This window comes from Anser brachyrhynchus (genome assembly GCF_964034855.1).
Source record: "Anser brachyrhynchus genome assembly, chromosome: 16".
Lineage (NCBI taxonomy): Eukaryota > Metazoa > Chordata > Aves > Anseriformes > Anatidae > Anser > Anser brachyrhynchus.
In genome coordinates, this window is record NC_137734.1 from 14,680,393 (window position 1) to 14,701,478 (window position 21,086).

General features: G+C 53.5%; 1 protein-coding gene across 1 annotated transcript; it reads left to right on the plus strand.

Annotated features, from left to right (window-relative positions):
• Positions 1–1,826: 1,826 nt before the first annotated feature.
• Positions 1,827–20,566, plus strand: SDC4 (syndecan 4). Its single transcript, XM_080557749.1, has 5 exons — positions 1,827–2,009; positions 15,260–15,401; positions 16,310–16,362; positions 16,610–16,793; positions 18,001–20,566. The coding sequence occupies exons 1-5, from the start codon at positions 1,944–1,946 to the stop codon at positions 18,150–18,152; spliced, it is 597 nt and encodes a 198-aa protein (XP_080413875.1). The 5' UTR covers positions 1,827–1,943; the 3' UTR covers positions 18,153–20,566.
• The last annotated feature ends 520 nt before the right edge of the window (positions 20,567–21,086 follow it).

The following is a 21,086-nucleotide window of genomic DNA, read 5'->3' on the forward strand; positions in this document are numbered from 1 at the left end:
CACAGGGGGGCAGTTACTACAGGAAACTCCATCCCCGCCTCCAGGTCGGTTCCTGCCCCTACCTGGCTGTGTGCCGTCTTCAGATTTTATGTTTGCAAGCTCAGAGCAGCGCTCCTTGTCAGTTCATATGGAACCGGCCCCGCAGCCAATTCAGGACAGTGCTGCAAGGACGGTCTCCTGCCAGCAAAGTCACCGTGCAGGTACAGTCCTAACACAACACGACGAGACCTCGTGGCCTCAGCTCGCACCCTCCGTATATATTTCTTCCCAAAGGCAGTTGGGAAGGCTGCTTCACCTGAGAGATGTCTTTGCTTTGAGGGTCAGCGTGTAAACATGGGACGGGGAGGCCACAAGGTCTCATGGGGCAGCACAGGAGCGGTGGAGCGGGCTGAGAACCAGATCTAGCAGAGTTTGGATCCATAATAGGCTGATGGGGTCGTGGCACATGCGCTTTGTAGTCTGGGCATTGCTTCCTCGTTAAGAATATATTGTATTCTCTATAAAATAAAATAAAAAAAGTGCAATCCAGGGTGACCTGCAGTGTGAACAAGGGACAAAGGGCATGCCAGGATGGTAGTTCAGGTGCACCCCAGGCTGTTACAGGGCAGGAACTGATGCCGTCAACAAACACAACCAAATACCCATCATCAGGCAAAGTAATTAATGGCAAGAAAAACCTGAAATAGTTAAACTCTGCTGTCGTGTTTTTTTTTTTTTTTTTTTAGCTACCCGGGTTTTTTTGCACATGCTGCTTACACAGAAAATAGATGGAGCGGTTTCATTTTCTGTCTCCAAAAAGGACTGCGTGATGTAACACGCCGCCCGATAACCGCAGCGGTGGCAGAGACTCAAACAGAAAGTCCCGCTCGGCTTTCTGGAAATGTAACACTGTCACTTGTGGAATGCTGCGAAAACGAGAACAAATACCGTGTGTTTGCTTTCCCCCTCCTTTTCCCTTTCTCTCCCCCCATTTTCTTTTTCCTTTTCTCCCCTCCCCTTTTCCTTTTCCCTTCTGCCTTTTTTTTCCCTTCCCCTTTTTTCCTTTCTCCCCCTCCCTTTTCCTTTTGCCTTTCTCCCCCCCCTTTTTTCACTCTCCCCTTCATTTCCATTTCTCCCCCCTTTTCTTTTTCCCTTCCCCCTTTTCCTTTTCCCTTCCCTTTTCTCGCCCTTTTTCCTTTTCCCTTCCCCCCTTTTCCATTTCCCTTCCCCTTTCTCCCCCTTTTTCCTTTTCCCCTTTTTCCCTCCCTTTTTTCCCTTCTCCCCGCTTAATTTCTATTCCTCCCCCTCCCTTTTCCTTTTCTCACCCTTTTTTCCTGCCCCTCCTTCCTTTCCCTTTCTCCCCCCACTTCCTTTTCCCTTCCCCTTTTCCTTTTCCCTACCCCCCTTTTCCTTTTCCCTCCCCCCCTTTTCCTTTCCCCTTTCCCCCTTTTTCCTTTTCCCTTCCCCCCTTTTCCTTTTCCCTTCCCCCCTTTTCCTTTTCCCTTCCCCTTTCTCCCCTTTTTCCTTTTCCCCTCCCCCCCCTTTTTTCCTTTCTCCCCCCGTTCATTTCCATTCCTCCCCCTCCCTTTTCCTTTTCTCTCCCTTTTTTCCTCCCCCCCCTCATTTCCCTTTCTCCCCCCCTTCTTTTTCCCTTCCCCCCCTTTTCCCTCCCCCCCCTTCATTTCCCTTTCTCCCCCCTCCTTTTTTCCCCCCTTCCCCCCCTTTTCCTTCCCCCTTCCCCCCCCAACCCCTCCGGGCTCCCCGTGCCCGACCCCCCCGCCGAGCCGCCCGTGCCCCCCCCCCCGCAGCGCCCCGCCCCGCAGGCTGCCCGGCCGCTATAAGCGGCGCGGCGCCGGGGAGCGCGCACAGCCTCGCCGCTCAGCTCAGCCGAGCACAGCCGAGCCCAGCTCAGCCCAGCACAGCTCAGCCTAGCTCAGCCCGGCTCAGCCCGGCCCGGCCTCGCCATGCCTCTGCCCCGCGTCGCCCTCCTCCTGCTCGGCCTCCTCCTGGCCTCCGCCGCCGCCGAGTCGGTGAGTGCCGGCCCCGCGGGGCTCCGCCGGGTGCCGTCCGCCTCCCTTCCCCGCTCAGCCTCTCCCCCTCGCCCTCCCCGAGCCGGGTCCGGCGCAGCCAGGGCAGCGGGGGGCTGCTGGGCGCGGGGCCGAGCCCCTGCACCCCTCTTTTATCGCCGGTGTCCGGTGGGTCGGGGGCGCGCAGCGCGCTGCGGTGTCCGGGCGCGCTGTCCTGCCTCGCCGGAGCGGGGTCGTGCCGGTTCCTCGGGGGGTCGGACCCTCCTCGCCTCCAACGGGGGAGGGAAAGGGGGCCCGGCTGGTTTCGGAAGGGCGTAAATCCGACGAGGTGAAAGAGTTGGGATGCTTCGAGTCGGGCACGTGCGTGACCTCCCCGGCGAGGCGGAGGTTTGGGGATTCTGCCTCCCCGGTGTCTGGGTTTGGGTGCCCGTGACGCCTCGCTGGTGGTGCGGTCAGGGCAGGTTCCTCTGCTGGTCTGAGGGAGCTGCTGAGCCTGAGGTAACCGCGAGGATCTCAAAGCTAGGTTTGGTTATCCCCGTCGGGTATTTCGGACAGAAGGCTGTCCGTGCGGGCAGGTCAGCGCTGCTGTGCTGTGCTGTGCTCCCCGACAGGGGCAGGGGGCTGTGGGGTGGGAAACTCCCGCAGAGGGCGTCTGTAGAGCTTGGCTGCCCCGCTCTGCCCAGACCAGCAAGCCCAAATCCGCCCTAGCCTAGCGTCTCTCTCCCCGCTGTTAAGTTTGTGAATTGCTCGTCCGAGAAGTGGCCCGAGCCGGCGGGGCAGACCTTTGGGGCAGACAGCATCTGGAAGTTGCGCTGCCCATGTTTGGTATGAAATGCAACTGGGTGCCCCTGGGGAGCCGAGTGGACTGCAAGCATCGGATTTCTGCAAAGACGACGGCTTTCCAACAGATGGGTTCTGTAAACCCTTGCGCGCAGCCCGTGCGGAGTGTTTGTCAGTGTCTTCCCAGCTACGTAAGGCAAGCCGTGCGCCTGAGCGGTAATACTAACCTACTACAGAGCCCTATCCAAACAAATCAGGCTACGGACTGCTGAGGAGGAGATGGGATGACACAGTATCTGGCAGAGCTCTGCGGGTGCTCCTCCCCTCATTTTTTTTTTATTTTTTTATAGCCCTGCCAAAACGTGCAGGGCTGCACAGCGCGCGGCTCCCAGCTCCTCCGTGCGGGCGGGGTGAAGACAGGTAGCCGTTCCTTCACAAGACGGGGATTGTGTTTCTCGCGCTTATGTAAGAGCACGGCTTTTGAGAGCGATTTGGTGCTCGAATATTTCCCCGAGCCTGTACAAACAAAAACGCCTTGGCTCCTTTCCCCTCTTCAGCGCGGACGGGATTTCTCCGCGTGAAGCAATCCGGGCTGTGTAAGAGGGTGGGGGATATTAGCGGGGTGCCGACGCGTGACGTCTGCGCCCGGGCTGGGGGTGGCTTGCGTTACACCCGCGGTGTGGCTTGGCGCGAGAGCACCGCCTCGTCCCCGTGCCCTGGGGGAGGTTGGGGCTGGAGCCTGCCGTCCCCCGGCGGTCCCCAGCCCTCTCCATCCAGTGCCGCAGGAAGCCAGGGCTGTGCGGGGCCAGTAAGGGGTTCCCACAGGAGGTGCTATAAGGGCTTGTGGCTGGGGACGGGCAGAAAGCCCCCGGTGTAGCTAAAATGTGGGATCAGTGGAGTTGAGGAGGGGCAGCGTGGAACTGCAGAGCTCTGCCTGCACCTCTAGCACCTCGCTGGCCTCTGGCAGCACAGGCAGCAGGTATTCCTCGGCGTCAGAGGGATGTCTCTGCCTGCTGGAGGCTTGGGCTGCTCCTGGCTGTGACTGCCCCGAGCTCAGCAGGTCCTCAGCAGCGCTAACGGGCCGCGAGCTGGATGCAGCAGTCCTGCTTCGCTGCCCTGAAGTGAGCAGAGAGTTTCCCCCCAGCACCGTGCTGTGTTTGTGCATCCCCAGCAGTGCAGGCAAGCAGAAATCCATCCCCAAAGCTGAGGAGCCTTCGGGGAGAGGGGGGAGGCTTTGAGCTGTCCGTGGGCTCTGCCTGCTGGTTAGCAGCAATCACGCTCGGAGGCTGCCTGATTGGCAAAGCTGGTGTCTTGCTGAGGATAGCCGTGTTAGGAAAGTAGTGCAGCGTTATTAATGTGAGAACCGGTTGGGCTCGTCCTGCTGCCATCGATCCCCGAGGCCTGTTCTTTCTGCTCTTTGCCCAGTTTCTCATCTGTCCCTCCCAATCACATCAAGACGCAGCGATCAGCGTCTTACTCTGCCTCCCGACTTGGCAAACCCAGGGGGCAGCTGAACGTCTGCAACAAATCCCGGCCTCCCTAAAACACCGAGCAGCAAGTCTGAGGAGATGTCCCTTGCTCCTGAAGGGGAGCCCGTGGCTTTGGGTACTCGACCCCAGAGCTGGCTGTCACGGTGCGGTGCCTGTAACGCGTGGGAAGCAGTGGCCTCTCCAGCACCTCGTACCCCACCGAGCAAAGCGGGCACGGAGGGGTGCATGTGGGTGGGAGCAGTGACCCCACAGAACTTGGGGTGCTGCTGCCCCTGCCCCACGTGCCTGCTGGCTCCCGTGCTGGGGAGATCTTTCTTAGGGTTCTGGTTTCCAAACAGTTTGCACAAGAGGCAGCTTGGGGCTGAACTTGGGACTTTCAGAGACCTGATGATACCAGAGGCTCGTTCATTCTAGGAAGTTAAGGCTGTTAGGCAACGGGATTGCTCTTTCCTGCCCCTCCTGCTGTTGTCTCCAAGGCCTTGGCACTTCAAGGTCCTGCAAACGCCTGTATGCAGTCCAACAACTGTGGAAATGTTTTTTCCTATGTCTTCACCTCTCCCCTCCTCTCCGAGCCTGTGTTAATGACTTTGCTGTTGCCTTGCGCTGCCTGGATGTTTGGGGTCAGGAGACCAGTCCCTGCTCTTCTCAAAATGCCTGAAGTGGAGCCTGACGTCCCCTTTGCCTTGGTGCTCTGGGTGGCTGTTGCCTTCCTGACACGCTTGTCCTGCTTCCACCACGAGGCTAGAGGCTGCTCGCCTGGCTTCAAGCGATAATGGAGAGGAAGGAGGGAGTCCGGCTGGTTGCTCAGCATGCAAACTTCAGCACAGTTCCCGCAGCTATTTTTCCCTTACCTTCAGGCTGTTGCTGGTAAATACTCTGGAAACGTGCTGGCTCGCTGATCACAACTCCCCTGTCATCACTTCAGCTAGACAACATGGAGCATCCATCCTCCAAAACACTTCTTTGCTCCTGAGTTAACATTTCGCCTCTTTGGCTTGCTCTTAAATCCTTGCAGCTGCATTCGCTGCTCGGCACAGCTTGTTCCTTTATGCCCTACAACAACAGGAGGGTCCTGCTGCTTTTGCAGCCTCAAGCTGGAAGCTGCTGTAGCTGCAGCACTACAAAACTGGATGAACCCGGCACACGTTTGACCTCTGGGCTGCTGTTGTGGAGCGTGTGTGGCTGTTTGTTGAGACTGGGTGGAATGCAAACGCTTCAGATTAAGGATTCAAATGATTTGCACTAGAGTGAGACTCTTGTGAGGAGGCTTGGCTTGGTGGCTCCGAACAGACAGGGCAGCCTGGTTAAAGGGTTGTAACGAGCTCCTGCACGGAGGGGCTACAGGAACTCCTACGTTAATGAGCTGTTAGGGCTGCGCTTTTGGATTACGTGGGACTTTTTGTCTCTGAGCACGCACTCGGTTGCCCAGTAAAGGCTTCTGTCCGACCAGGTCTGCTGTGCGTGGCCGTCAGCCCCGCAGCAGCAGTCTGACTCAGGGTTTCTGGCACTCGCCTGGCGTAGCAGCTCCCCGAGACTGCTGTCACCATCTGAGTAACGGCTCTGCCCCCGGCCTCGCAGCCGTGACTCAGATGTGCTTGGCACCGCCTGCAGCCCCGGGTCTCTTCTTACGGGGGGAAGGAAAGGGGCGAATGCGGGGTCAGTGCTGCTCCTCAGCAGGCTGTGCCCTAACCGCCGCCGCCGGTCTCATCCACCTCGGTTTGTGTCCGTGGTGGGTAAAAAGCTGTTGGTCCCTGCCGTCTCCTTGCTGCCAGTGGCAGAGGTTTATGAGAAAACTGCCTCGCCTCGAGCAGCTGCTAACCTGCTCTGGCAGCTCCGGGGGTGCTGCCTCTTCAGGCAGATACTGCTGGAAACGAGAATTGCGCGGGGACAGAGGAAAAGCGCGGTGTTATCTGGAGCAATTGAAAGTGTTCATAGCAGGGCAAAGGAGTGGAAAGTCATAAAGGGGAGGCTAAATACCTAATCCTGAATCTGGAGAAAATGTCAGCGTAGGAGGGGGAAACACGCAAGACACAGCTAAGTCCCTCTCGATTTCTAAAGGTTGGCTGACTTCAAAAATACCCTTCTTGTAAAAGTCTTATTTTGTTTTGCTGGAAATATCTGCTCTTGTCAGTTTTATCCTCAAGTCCTTTGAGGCTGAGACTCTGCTCACAAAACATCAAGTGGCTCTTGTTAGACAAATAACTGGGATAACTTAAAAATCAAAGCAGTTAATTAAAACCTTGGTGAGACACTCCTTGGGGTGGGAAGGAGACTGCTAGGCACGTAGTCCTGTTACCCAAGCAGCTCGTGTTGTGTAGCAAAAACGAGGTTTCTTCTTGCTTAAACAAATTGCAATCTGTCGGTCAAAGCAAGTTGTGCCTTGGGAAGGATTTCTTTTCATGTTGCTGTGCCTTAGCTGCTGAGGGGGAAAAGGTGTCTCCGTCCCAGTGCAACTAAAACTGTGCTGCCTGTCTCTTCTAAAACCCCAAAGACAGCACTACGGCCGTTCCTTGTTTACCTTGCTGGGAGGCTAACCCTGCCTCCTGCCCTTTAGCTGCAGTTACAGTCAAACTGCAGCAATAAAAAGAGCTGTTAATGCACATTAATGACCGCACTGGGAAAGTGCCTGCCTTGGACTTGCAGCAAAACAGTCCCAGGTGCGCAGCGGCCAGAAGTCTCGATGATCTCGGGTCTGGCTCTGCTCCTGACGGTGCGCACGCCTGGTGTGATGGGTGCTGCCACGCTGAGCTGGGCTCCCACGGGGCAGGGACGGATCCTGACCCATGTGGCACAAGGAGGGCTGCTGAGCTTTTGGAGGCTGGTGTCCCCGTCTAAGAACAGAGCAGCTTCTAGCTATCCCCCCCTCAACTGGAAATACATATCATCCTTACTGATGTCAGGAGCTTTTGCTTGGAAGACTGTGTTCCCAGCGAGATAAATATTTATTGCAAGTCCACGGCGCGCGGCGGGGCCGACTCTGGAGCAGGAGTCTGTTTATGTGTGAGCTGTTCTTGGCGCTAATTCCAAGTTTCCTGAGGCTGAGTACGAGAGGCTGGTACCATGCCTTGGTTACTAAATGACTTGCTAGCCTGGCCCAGCGCAGGCTCTGCAGAGCCAAGGAAGGAGTGAGCAAAACAATAACTCGGTCCCTCTGCTCCTGGCTGCGGCAGTGAGGGCGCAGAGAAGTGGTCAGGGAGTGCTGGAAAACTGCTGCCAGCTTCCTGCCCTCTGCTCAGAGGGGGGAGGAGATCTGGCCTGGAGTCCGGAGCTCTGGGGGAAGGACAGGACTTTGTAACGCTGCTGCGTGGTCTGCAATAGCACACGCTGGGGCTGCTTGATGGTCCCAAGCTGGGGCAAGCTCTGCACATTCAAGAATACTTTTAAAAAAAAAAAAAAAAAAAGACACAACCAAAATCCCAGGCACTAGAAATTCCGTCTTTACAGTGGTAGCTAGCTAGGGGAAAATCCCTGCTGTTGCATCTATTGTTTATATAAATTCTTACGTAGGTATAGTCTGATAGTGTAGTGGCACGAGTACTTCATCTTGAGTGCTTCCATACTGATAGCTTTCACTGGTGGCTTTGCCAAAAGCAAAGCTCTACATAGTGTAACTGCTGGCAGCGCTCAGCAGCCTGGGCTAAGCCTAAATCGTTGGGCTACTACTTCTGATTAGATTAAAATGGCTTGTGGGAAGGGAGGCTTTTGTAGGGCGCAGCACTAGGAATCTTGATCACACAAACAAGCTGCGATTAGCTGCCCGGCGAGCCGGCTAGGAAAGGCACCGTGCTTCTGAGCCTTTGAAGTTGGTGTCTGCCAGCCTTAATCTCGCTAACGCTCTGGCACGAGGGAGAATAAAGATCCTGAAAATGCACGTTGTGCGTTTCTTGCCAAGTGGAAATTCTGCTCGTGTGTGTGTTGGGAAATATCGGGGTATCGTCGTCTTCTAGGAAGAGCGAGGCGTGCCCTCACTGCCCTTGGGTGAGGGAGAAAGGTGATATGTGAAGTATTCCAAGCGTGAAGTAGCAGCATGAGAAGTCATCCCTGATGGACGAGCTGCCTTGCTGTGGCCTTTATATCCTTATTTATTTATCCCCCCCATCCCCAGGCAGAGATACAAGAGGAGCTTCCCGGGTTAGAGTAGACAACTCAGAGTGAGTCTTAACCCTCAAAACCGAATCCCCCTTCTGACCTTGAACAGATTTCTCCTACTTCTGAGCTAAGCCCTTGGTAGTGAAGTATCTGAACTACTTATGATAAGATTTGTAGCTAGCATTTAAGAAAAAAAAAAAAAACACAACAACCTTTGAACTCTGAATTCCTGTCCCTGACCGGGAGTACCTTTCAGGGGCTCGCCATGGCTCTGCTGTGGTTGTTTTCCTCCTCAAGTCACATGAGAGCTCCTGCTTTTCCCTCCTGCAGTTTTCCTCTGAACCTTATCTTTATTTGCTTCGGGGCAAGTGATTGACACGCAGCCATCTGCAACTGCCTGCTGAGCTTTATCTAGTCTAGCTGGAGGGGCAAGCAGTCATCTCCTCCCCACTCTGGTGCATGGAGCTGGGCGCTGAGTATTTACTTAGAGCACCTATTTTGCCACCGTTGCAGTAAACAGATCCCAGCATGTGCCTGTCTGGCAGAGGACGGGGATCTTCACGGCTTTGCTCTTGGTTGATAATCAGGCAAGAGCAGTTAAACCAGAATCCATTCCTGTGTAATCTATCCATCCTCCTCCTGTTTGCTGCTCCAGCACGGCCTGAAAGGCACAAGCGTGCAGCGTGGCCTGAAGAGAGCAGGCCGCGTGTCGGCAAACGCATGTCAGTTAAGAGGTAGCCGAGGTTTGCCTGGGTAAGTGCAGGGAAGCTTATTTTGAGCAAGCTCCCCAGTGCCTGCAGAGCCTGGGAGGGATTCATCCCTGCTGCAGCGGAGGGATCGCCCCGTGGGAGCGGGTCACACCGCCGAGCCCGGGATTACGGCGTCATTGTCACAGGGATTATGACTCCGCTGCCGCATGAGCCCCCAGGATTGCTGCTTGCTGCGACACGGCTTACAGGATCCCGGGGGGACGTGCAGGAGGGGGGTGACCCGCGCTGGGGCTGTGCTTAGCGCTGGCCACGTGCTGCTGTACCTGCCCCCATGGAGCACGTGGCCCGCCGGATTCGAGCACACAGGACTGGTTTTGTGGCTGCAGGGAGACGGATACCTGCTTGGACAGGGACTGGGGATGCTTCCCGTAATGACCTTGAGCGAGTGGCGCTCTGTCAGCCCCTGCGTTCCTCTTGTTCTGTCTTACTGAGCGAGTCGCTGCTCCTGGACTCTATTACCAAGCACAATTATGTATATGCATGTACATAAAAATATATATATAAAATATAAAGCCTTTTCTGAATGCACTGGCCTGTGCTTGTCTCTGATTTTCTCAGAGACGTTGTGGGCTCATCTTTGCAGCTCGCTGTGATGGGGTGCACGTGTAGGGTGACTTAGTGGGAAGATGGGCTGAGCCTGTGGGCCTGCTCCAGGACTGCTTAAAAAGAGTTGAGCGTAGGCACAGTGGTATTTAACTGCGTCTGTGAGCCTGGGGGTGAGCCTGTCGTGGAACAAAACACACACGTATGCCTGCGTGCCTTACCTTCTGTCCCTTGGCACAGAGGGCACTGCGGGCCGTGTGCGCTGTGCTACATGGGACAGCGTGACCAGAGGTAGATCGGTACCCTCCAGGCACGGGCACAAGGAGTTAGCACGAGTGCTGAAGGAGTTAGGTGCGACCTAGGTTGAAATAATGGTATTTGTTTTGCTCTCAGTACAGAAGTGATTGAAACTTCGGTTTTCCCTCCCTGGGGAGGGAGTCAAGGGTGGCTTGAGGGAAAGTGTAGGCCCTTCTCTTTCTGCTGCGGCAGGAGTTGGCTCTGCGGGAAGCTCCTGCCACTCCTAATAGCTTTACTTGTAAGGGCTGTAAGGTGGGAGGATAGAGCTGTCTTCGCCTGTCACCTCTCTACAGGCCTCCCTCCCGCGGGGGGCAGCTTTGCTGAGCTGACCCGCGCGGCTCCTCGCCCCCCCCCGGTTTCAGAGGGCAGGCTTGGCCGTGCTGGGGCTGTGAGGCGAGCTCTGCTCCTCTGCGTGCTTTGCATGAGCTTAAAACCTTCCTGGTTCTGTCTCTGAGCTTCTGCAAGAGCGCGGTGGAAGTGAGCTGTATGGAAATCCCCCGACTCAGGCCGGGTGGTTTGCAGAGTTTTCGCCTCCCCGCACTGGGAAGGCCCCACCAGGCTCGGTGCTCTTTGGCCAAAAATGTGGGCAGCGCTGCGGGAAAGCCGGGTGGGCAGCAGCTCATGACAGCACGGGGCTGGGAAAGGGGTCTGTCTGTGTGATACTGCTCAGCTGGGGTTTCTGGGTGGGGCAGGGGGCAATCGGAACAAACGCCCAAATCGGCACCCAGGAGAGTCCCGACAGCTTCACCCGAGCACCCGACAGCAAGGCACGCTGTGGTGTCCAGCGAGCTCCTTAGTGACAGGGAATGGGAAAACTTTGCCTAGAGACTTCCCAAGAGCACATACATACCCCGATGTCCCTCCTTCTGTGGCTGTCTCCCCTCAGCACAGGAATTTTCCTTGGATCTGCTTGACTGGAGCCCCAGTCCTGACTGTGGCACATTCCTCAGTGCACCTGGGCTCACGTCATGGATTTATTTGGGGGTCTGAGACCCCGTCCTTCAACCCTGGTCACCGCAGTGAAACGAGGTGATCCATACAGCTGTCCATACAGAGCACCAAACAAAAGCTGCAGGAGCTACTTATGTTATCTGTCCCTGCAGGCTATAAAGAGTTAACAGATCTGCACCTCTGCCACTTCTGCCACCTCCCAGGCTGGCCCAGGTCCACCTGCTTTTGTCTAGGAAGGGTTGACTTTCACCTTGCTCCTGTTTACTCCTAGACTTGTGTACACAGTGCTGGGAAGGGAGACGCACAGAGCTCAGCTCCCCATTACGGAGTCGTAAAAGGAGATAAAGAGCGCCCTGCACTTCAGGTGCCGGAGTCTCTGCAGGTCTGACTCCTCTGCTGCTCGCTGGCTACAGCCCTCGAAAGAAGCCTTTAGCGAACTTTGGCGTGGTTGATCGGAGGCAGTGGCCACAAAAGCAAATCCCATGTCTGAAAAGCTTTGTCCCTTCTCCAGAACATAATTTGTTTTTCTTTCTGATGGGGTTTGCAAAAGCTGCGGTGAGGATGTGTGGGCTGGGGTAGGTGAGCTGCCTGGGTCTGGTATTTCCCAGAACTAGCCAGCAGCTGGGGAAACTCGCACGTCGGCCAGGCCCTTTGCTCGCTGCCTTGGTGAATAGATGCTCCTGCTCTCAGAAGAGCCTGGCGATACACTGGGCCCGGGAGCGTGGGATGGAGTGGGGTGGGCTGGGGCTGGGGCTGAGGCAGCCTGCGCCCTGCTCGGGGTGCTGGCTGTGACTCCTGTGCTGTAGGGCAGGAGCAGGGCAAGCCGTGTCCAGCCTCACCCACAGCCTGTCTGGGGCTCACGTGAGACCTCTGTGCCCAGCTTTTCCAGGAATGGCACTCATAGCTCACGTGCCTGACGTGCTGCTTGTCCAGCAGGGAATAGGCTCTTAATTTTTGCCACTGGCAGGAAGGGAAAGCTTCTGCTCCATCCCCGGCACACTGGTTAATCCCCCTCGGTGCTTGCTGGGGATCAAAGCTGCTTAGCATGAGGAAGAAATCCTGGAAGCAGCAGAAATGGTAGTTTTCTGTGCAGACCTCTCCTGGAAAGGAGCATATTAATAGCAGGGCTCGACTTCAGCTGCCAGGGCAAGGTGGGGTGGCGCAGCCGTCCAGTCTGCCTCTCCCAGCAAGTCCCTGGCCCGGCTCCAGTGTGGGATAACAGGTGGCAGAAAGCAGGCTCTGAGCAGCGGGTGCCCTCCTCCAGCTGGCAGTTGTGGAGGGTGTTAAGCTGGACGTGGCCAGAGACGACTTGGCAAGGGCTGCCTGGTGCTGTGCTGCTGTCTCGTAGCTTTTTCCTCTTGGCCGTGGCCTGCCAGCCCAGAGGGAGCAGCGGCACCTGCCTGTGGTGTCTCTCAGCCTGCTGTCATGGCTGCGGCAAGGACTGAGCCTTCCTTGGGATGAGCAGTTCTGCAGGGAGCTGTTTGTGGCACTCAGGAAGCCCTGAGCCTTTGCTTTTAAGCCTGGGAAAGTGCCCTCTCACAGGTGTGCATGCTAGGAATGTGCCTGCTGCAGACCTGCCCTGAGAGCAGGGCACTCGGCTGTTAACTGTTCCCGGCCGGAGCGCTCCCGGCTGCCCAGGGCCCAGCTCCTGGAAGGAGCCTGCTCCCTGGGAGAGCGTGTCCTGGAACCTAGAGGGCAGATATGGAGATGCCCGGCAGCCCTCTAACTTCCCTGTGCTTCGGGGAGAAGCTGGCAGATGAATCTGTTAAAAAACAAGCCTCGCTGCCCACAAGAAAAGCTTTCTGCAAGGCTCGAGGAGCTCTCCTGGCTTCCAGGAATTTCCCTGTCCTTGCTCAAGAGGATGATGAAGAGTGAGTTCAGGGAACGCTCCCATATAATCTTATTTACGCTTGTGAGTCAGTAATTTCCTTGTTATGTCCTCTGGCTTGTAAACACTGTCTGTCCTGATGTAAATAGGGCTTTCTGATAGCTGAACCTGGTGCGTTCCACAGTATGTACTAATCGCCGTGGCTGGCTGCCATGGCGCTGCTCATGCCTGGGCTGATCTGATAAGGCCAGCCTGCTGTCCAGCCACTCGGTGGCCCAAAGGCGGCTTTCCTTCAGCCTCCCTCGCTGGGACATTCGCTGGCCGTGAGTCATGACAGCGTGCAGCATGAGCTGGCACGGGTGCGGCTCGGCACGGTGCTCCTGCCAGCATCGGTCTGCCCCGGCTTGGCAGCCCGCTTGTAGGGATCGCAGCAAGTGCGCTGCCCGGCCCCGCTGTCTTGGCATGGGCAGACTGGAACCGACCCTTCCCGCGCCTCCATGGAGTCGCCGTGAGCTGTAGTGGGAGCAGCGACCGCCTGCTGGCAGCGGTTCCCATCGCAGGTCTGGCTTTGGCTGGGTTTCACATATCTCAAAATGAATTTGCCCTGGAGTGAGTGATGCGTAATGTTAGGAACGCCTGGTTCCAGGAGGCGAGGGGATTTCTTCCCAGCTGTCCTTCCTCCCCAGCCCCCTTCCCATTGCTCCGTGCCAGCTCGGACGGAGAGGAGACGGGTCTGGGAGGAGAGCTGGCCCCAGTGCTCCGTGCCCCGCGGCTATTCATTTGCTTATCCTCCAGCAGAGTTGCAGGGGAAACCAGAGATGCCTCAATAAGCTAATGAAAAGCACATCAAGTAGCCGCTGCTCCTCATGCAAAATGAGAAGCATCTTGCTCTGACCACAAGGCATTGTTTGTGGCAAAACCAGTACCCTAATGGTAGGGAAATCTGGGCGGCGAGCAGGGCCGAGAGGAAGCTGACTCATGGCTTATGACGGGTTGTGAGCATTCACCTGTAGGATCAGAGGTGGGGATAACTCGTCAGGCTGTGTCACTGCGGGGCTGCAGGAAGGGTCGCACCTGGGCTACCAGGGGAGCTGATGGGAGCCACTGGAGGCGCAGAGCCCACTGCCCCGTGCTCGCTGCTATCCTGATAAAGCAGCCGGGCTTGGGTGGTGAGACCCAGGGCTAATTGCTCCATGGGTCTCTGCTCTTCTCCCCCCAGTAATGCCATAGTTACTCATGATAAACTTGCATGATAAGAAGAGCCCTCAGATGCGCAGGGCTGTGGACTAAAAGCATGTGTTCTGCTGCAGCTATTTACAAAGACACTCCTGGGTAGATAAACCTTCAGGACTTAAACCACGGTGATGCCCAGGAAGTGTGCATCCAGTATTTCTACGGGGACAGCATGAAAAAATGTGACAGCCTAGCTCCCAGCTATGAGACCCGTCCGTCTGCGTCGTCTGTGTCGCGCTCCTTGCCCTGGGGGAAGGGGTGAAGTCCCCCACCACACCGATGACTTCATGGCTGTGGAATCAGAGGCAGGGAGCGCTGGAATCTGCGGGCTGCTGTTGGGCAACTGCGAGCTGCCTCTGCGGCACCCTCACCTGGCCCCAGGCTGCTGGGAGAGCTCCGAGGCTTCTGGGGGAATTGCACAACCTCGGTGAGGGCAGGAGGTTTGCGCTTGTGGCTCCGGCAAGGTCCAAGTGCAAATGAGCTCTGGTGTAGAAATTGCCACTGTGGCCACGCAGCTGATTCTCTGCGAGGCTCTCCCGGCCTAGCTGCTGTGCAGGCTGGGCAGCCTGCCCTTCTGCGCTGCTGTTCTGCTCCCGAACGTCTGCAGCCGCAGTTGCCAAACCTTGGGATCCTGGGCTTCATTTTATAGACTTGTTTGTTTACGTGTGATTAAATAGGTGAGACGGGGAAGCTCTTCCTTCAGGCGAGTTACTGCTGATAGCGAATGCTCTTGAACATCGCAGCATTGCACTTCAGATCAGCTGAACTGACAGATCAGTTTTTAACCCTTGGGTAATAAAATAGATTTGGTCTCAGTGCAAGAAACAATGAGCTGCCTTGCTGTGAAGCTTCTGTGCTGTGCAAAAAAAAAAGTCTGACATATAGGTGCCAGGCTTTCTCTGAGAATAGCAAGTTCCTCCAAATGCCCCTTTCTGACAAACTGAAGGCATTGTCTTTCCCCACGTGCTCTTGCTCTGAACTCCTGACCAAGATTGTGTTGTGTTATTTTCACCCTGTGGTTGTTTGGTGAACCTCCTGAATGTGCAGTTCTCAGGAAATTCCCATCCCAGACTGGCTCTCACTTCTGTTCTGAGAAATTCTAGGGGAATTCAGCTATTGCCAGGCCAGTGAAGATAATGCTCTTGGTGGAGAGGAAGTTCAGCATTTAATGTTCTTGTGATGGAATTGTTGTGTTCAGCCCTGAACTGCCCTTTTGAAAAACCCTTCAGAGTAGTTGCCTGAGACTTAACACTTCTCTTCCCCTGTCTTAAGGTGAGAGAAACCGAGACCATGGATGCACGATGGCTCGACTACCCTGGTTCTGGAGACCTGCCAGATGATGAAGACATTGGCAAATTCAAACCTCCCTCAACTTCTGATGGGTTAGATATAGATGAGACGTCTGGTTCTGGAGGTAAGCAGGGAAGGGGGCGAATGGATCTCCCTCGGCTGATACTGAAATTCTTCCTAGTGCCAGCAATCATGAATGATGGGCTAAGGGTACAGCTCGAGCTCCAGGGGGAACTGCAGAGTGTCAGGTGAAGATGAGAAAGCCGTGCGGACTGTAGGCACTCAGAGATGAGAACAGTGAAAGTGGTTGTACCATGATGTTGAATCACTCTGGCTAGACTCCATCTGTCCTCCCTAACTTGCCTTACTGCAAGCAAAAAGGCGTCGTGCTAGCTGGGTCTCTGTCCCACTGAACTCCAAAGAACTTCTGGCAGATTTTTTTTTTAATTCTAATCTTGAGGTAGTGTTAAAGGGCTTAAAGTTTGGTGTCTTAGCTGAGGCCAAACAAGGTGAAGGACTAACTGATGTTGAAGTGAACTCTCTGTGACATGCAAAGCTCCCTGCCCAAACCAGTTTCAGCAGCTCCTTGTCCCCTTTATGTGAACACTTGTTCTCTAAATGGAAAAGAACAAGTACTGAAATCAGTACCTGACATGTTTGGGCAGATCTGGTGACTAGAGGGTTAGCAAACTATCCTTTAGGGGTGGGTGGTGAGAGCTTTGCCCTCCCTTGGCATTAGTTTAGCAAGCTATGGCAGACCTGCTTTGCGGAGCGACTCCTGATAATCTGCAGCAGGGGCCAATGGATGCAGCTGAAGATCCCTCCCATGCAAGAGGTGTTGGTCTGGAGATTACATCTCATGATCTTGTGCAATCGAAGCCACGAAGTGGTGAATGCACGAGTAGATAAGAGGGAACGGTATTCAGGAGAGCAAGAGTGCTATTTAGACTGAAGTTGCTGAAGTGTCCGAATTGTGGAAAACCAGCCTGTAATTAGAGGAAAACTTAGCGTCCTCTTCTTTCCCCCCTGCAGACTACCCAGATTCTGAAGGTGCTATATATCCGACCACCATGGATACTCCTCTGGTAGGTATTGCCTTTGCATGTATATTTTTTTAAACAACGTGTAGCTACTCTGGCCCATCTCTGAAGCTTTCTGAATACCCTTCCCCCTGCAAGACGTGGCAGTGAGAGGAATCTACCTGCATGAGCAGGAACAGCATGCTTGCAATGCACTAAGCAAACTTTCCTTTCCCTGCACACCCTCCTACTTTCAATTGTAGGTAGGCTGGGTGCTGCTTACTGACGGGTGTGGTTTGTCTATTCTCTGTAGATATCTGACAACTATATCCCTGGAGATATGGAGAGAAAGATAGAAGGTGAGAAGAAAAACACGATGCTGGACAATGAAATCATTCCAGACAAAGCTTTACCTGTTGAAGAGAACCTGTCCAACAAGATCTCCATGGCAAGCACAGCCAACAGCAGCATCTTTGAAAGAACAGAAGTTCTTACAGGTAATAGTCCACATTGTTCTTAAACTTTAATGACAAATTATTAATATTGTACATCAAAATGGCTTGTATTGTTCTCTGAGGAGCAGTTCCCTGCATTACCTTTGTGCCTGCCTCTACCAGATCACTTCTGCCTTCTAGTCCTTACATGGCAGGAGAGCCTAGGGCTTGCCTTGCTGGGGGTAAATTGCTTGTTTTTGAGCGTGTCACCTGACTGCTGGCTTAAACAAGTGCCACACAAGTCATGTGGCAGCTGCTCTGCACCTGCCTTCCTCAGCCAGAGGCATATCTAGCCATAAATCAGCAATGTCATAAACTTCTAAATCGAATGCAGGCATTTTCCTTCTAACCTCTGCCCAAGGCCTGCTTTTCCTGAGCCTTGCCAGGAACCCAACAACTCCTCCAGGGGGTTTGAGCACCTAGTCAGCTGTTACAAATCTAAGCGGCTCTGTCTAGAGCAGAACCAAGCAGCTGGCTCCCCCTCAGCATGTGGGACAGATCTATATCAAGGCAAACTTCATCCAGCACTTAGCCTGATGTCCGAGTACAGACCTCAGCGCGTTGTGCCCACGTGCAGCCATCCTTCCACGTGGAGGAGGGACGGGAGACTGGATTGCAAAGCCACCTAACAAAGTAGCTGAATTAGTGCAGTGAGAAGGTGTCACAGCAAAAGATAAACTTGATTGAAGTCTTACGGCCACCCTTGGTGTGAGGAGAGGGAAAAATCTGGGTGTGTGTGGGGAGTTGTTGCTGTTTAATTGAAATACTCAGTTATGTGTGCTCACGCATAAATGTGAGTATATATAAACAATAAAGCATGCAATCAAAGCTGTACCATTTTCCTGGAGTTGATACTGTGGGTTGTGGGAGGGCTCTCTTGGAGACTAAGAAAAAAGGGAACCGTACCAAAGCAGGGAGGTTGTCTTTTTGATGAAAGTTCCTTCTTGCACTTAACTGGAAGATTAGCACAACTGGTTAATGTGGAGCATGTGATTATTCTATGGTTGGATGAAAATCAGTTTGTGGCTTTTTCCAGTAACATCTGCTGTTGCTGAAAATGTCAGTACATATGGTGATAGGCACATGGGCAGAACTGATTCCGGAGGCAGTTCTGGGAACTTGTACTTATGAAGCAGATCTCAAAATTTAGCTGACAGTTTGGACTTGTCCAGGAGTTTAGACTTAATTCCATGTTTATTTTTTTCCCCAGCCCTCATTGCAGGAGGGGCAGTTGGCCTCCTGTTTGCTGTCTTCCTGATCCTTCTCTTAGTCTATCGCATGAAGAAAAAGGACGAAGGCAGTTACGACCTTGGAAAGAAACCGATCTACAAGAAAGCCCCTACAAACGAGTTCTACGCTTAAAGCTCAGCAGCACTTTGTGCCCATCAAGGGACAAATGGACTGTATGGAAACACTGTGCCCTCCAAGGAGACGTGCTGAACAAATGTTCTTTTTGGATTGAATTTCAAAGTGACTTTGAGGGGGAAAAATTTCTATATGACCCTTTCCACCCCACTCAGCTAACAAGGGCCCAATGAAATACAAAGAGTCTGAAAAAACAAAACAACAAACCTCAGTGTACTTTATCTAAAGCTAGTATAAAAAAAAAGCCAAACTTTCTGCTTGTTTTTATAGAGGGTATGTAAACATAAAACAGACTGTATGGAAGTAAACACTATGTGTTTGCATCCAGTGTGTGGTGTTCAGATTGGCTGCTTCTACAGAAGATGACTTTTTTTTTATTAACCTTGCTAACAGACATCTTGCAGCAGGCTGTTGATGTGAAGCATTTTTGTGGAGAACTATTTATGAATCTCTTACACTACAGATAATGTTGCCTTATCGGGGAGTAAAAGGCCCATAGGGCTCAAAATCCATGAATGCCATAAAGGGCCTATGGGAATGTCTTCCCCTGGAGACTTCTGTCTCTTCCTGCTGGCCCCAGGCAAGGGTCGTTAGTCCATGAAATCAGGACAGCCCTGTTTCTCTTGGCTATGGTGACACCCTTTCCTTGCCTTTACTCTCTTACCTTTTTTTTTTAGGATTGCCTGTAGGGTTTTTATAACAAAATTTTAAAGAAAATAGACTAATGTTTATATAAAGTTTGTAGAAATTGTTTTTGAAATAAAAAAAAAATCTACTTTTTTAATTTCCTCAGATTTATTTTTTCAATCCCTTTGTGTTTCCTTTGGCTGGGCATTTCTCTAGAGATGTTTTGTATGATTCATATTCTGAACTGCAGCAGGGTTAGCTACAGTGTGTTACAGATTTCTTTTTAGTTCTATAGCAGCTACTGGAGAGGGTAAAGATATTTATGGTTTTCTTGTAACTTAGGTTTTGATTTTTTTTTTTTTTAAACTTTTAAAAATAGAATTATTTATAGTTTCTGAAATGGCTGCTCTTCTCTTCTGGTAACTTTTATCCTTTTTATGTAAAACGCTAATATAATGAGTCTCTGTGAAAACTATTTAAGCTTTATTCTGTGAATTTTAATTATGAATTCAAGGCAATAACTTCTAGAATTAATCTGTATGCAAAATTGGATTCATTATATATGATTGAAGTAGGGAAAAGATGAGAGTATTTCTAGTCTGTAATATATTATAATCAGTCCTATAGAGCTATATATTATATTTTACTGAGAAATACACAGTTCAGAGTGAAAAGGCTGGAGTTAATTCTTCAGCAGCCTCGCTGTGAGCCTGGGTCTAGTTTGTACTGCTCTTTGTCCAGTGTCTGTTCTAGAGTGCAGGTGGGTTGGTGAAGGCAGCTGGGGGGCTGGTAGCCATGCCCAGGGCTGTGCCACCCCATCCCTGCTGCGCCCGGGGGCTGGCAGCATTAGGGGATGTCAGGCTGGATCCTCTAAGGTGCAGCTGAGGTCCCCATCTCCGTTCTGGGGTTGCTCTTTGATGCAGGCATTGAGAGCTTACAGTACAGGGAAAATAATTTGATTTTTGGTGCATGTCTGTGCTGCGGAGCCCCGGTGGTCCTGGGCCAAGCACTGACCTCCTGCAGAAGGCTGCCTCTGGTCGCCACAGAGCCACAGGTGGCTCGCTCTGACCTCCTGTGGTGGTCCTCTGTAACGTGTTGTGTACATAGCTCCTACCTCTTCTGAGTCACGCCAGTCCCCCTAGAGCAACGGGTGGCTGCAGGTCCCAGGTCTCCGATGGAGGAGGGCGGTGCAGGAGCACTCCGTGCAGGTCCTGTCCTGTTGCAGCTGTCTGAACCTGCTCTGGCTCAAGGCACCTTCGCTGTGGGGTCCTCAAACTGAGCAACAGGGTTGGCAGCCCAGAACCAGACTGTTGTGAATATTTTTTAGGAATCTCACCAGCTTCTCAAGCCTCCTTACAGGGACTTTGTTGTAGGCCTGAGGCCAAATCTGTAGAGGCAATAGCACAAAGAAATTTGGCTTCAGCTGGTGGCAGCCGCTTCTCGGTGCGGGACCGGTGCAGCGGGGCAGAGGGGGTGATGCACTGAGATGTGAGGGCGAGAGGACTTCCCTGAGGCTTCTCCTCCAGGCTGGCTCCCTTGGTCCCAGTACGTGTGTGTTCTTGGAAACTGCAGGCTCTGGGGTTGCTCTAAGAGCCAGGCACAGCTCATTGTAGACTGGGAAGAAGGGGGAGGACACGCAGTGCCTATGGGCAGCACTACGGGGAAGGCAGGAGAGGTGTCTGCTCCGCTGGGTACTTGGATTCTCTTGTCTAATTGCTCTTGGATTTTCCACTGTTACGTTTTTGTTTTTATTTTCCCCTCAAATAAACTGGTACTTTATAAAATTGGCTTTTTGGACTGTTTCTGATCCAGGATTACTTTTGGGAACTGGATAGCAGGGACCTCGTGTTTGTGTAACTGCTTGGTTTACCGAAGGGAGGGCGTGCGGGGAGCCGGCCCGGTGGTGGCCTGCAGCTCACAGGGGCTTTGTCAGCTGCCCCCGTGCCCTCTGCAGCGTCTGACCCCCCAAGGGACTCCTGTAGGACCAGCACGTCTGGCTTGCTGGAGCTCCCTGGTACTGAAGCTTTTCCAGGCAGGCAAAGCACACCTAGCATGGCATGGGGCGGTGAGTCTGTCCCCTCTGATGTCCTATTTCTGTGATGGGACTTGGAGGGTTGTAGCCAGAAGGGCCAGAGGGAGGTAAAGGCAGGCTTGGGCCTGTCCCCCGGTGACAGCAGGACGTGCCCATGCCCGCAGGTGTAGAGCAAGGTGCACAGAGCCTCGCCTGACCAAGTTTGAAGCCAGCTCTGGTTGAGTGACGTGGGCCTTGAGGTGGGAGCAGGGCTGCTCCAGCCTCCCTGGGGT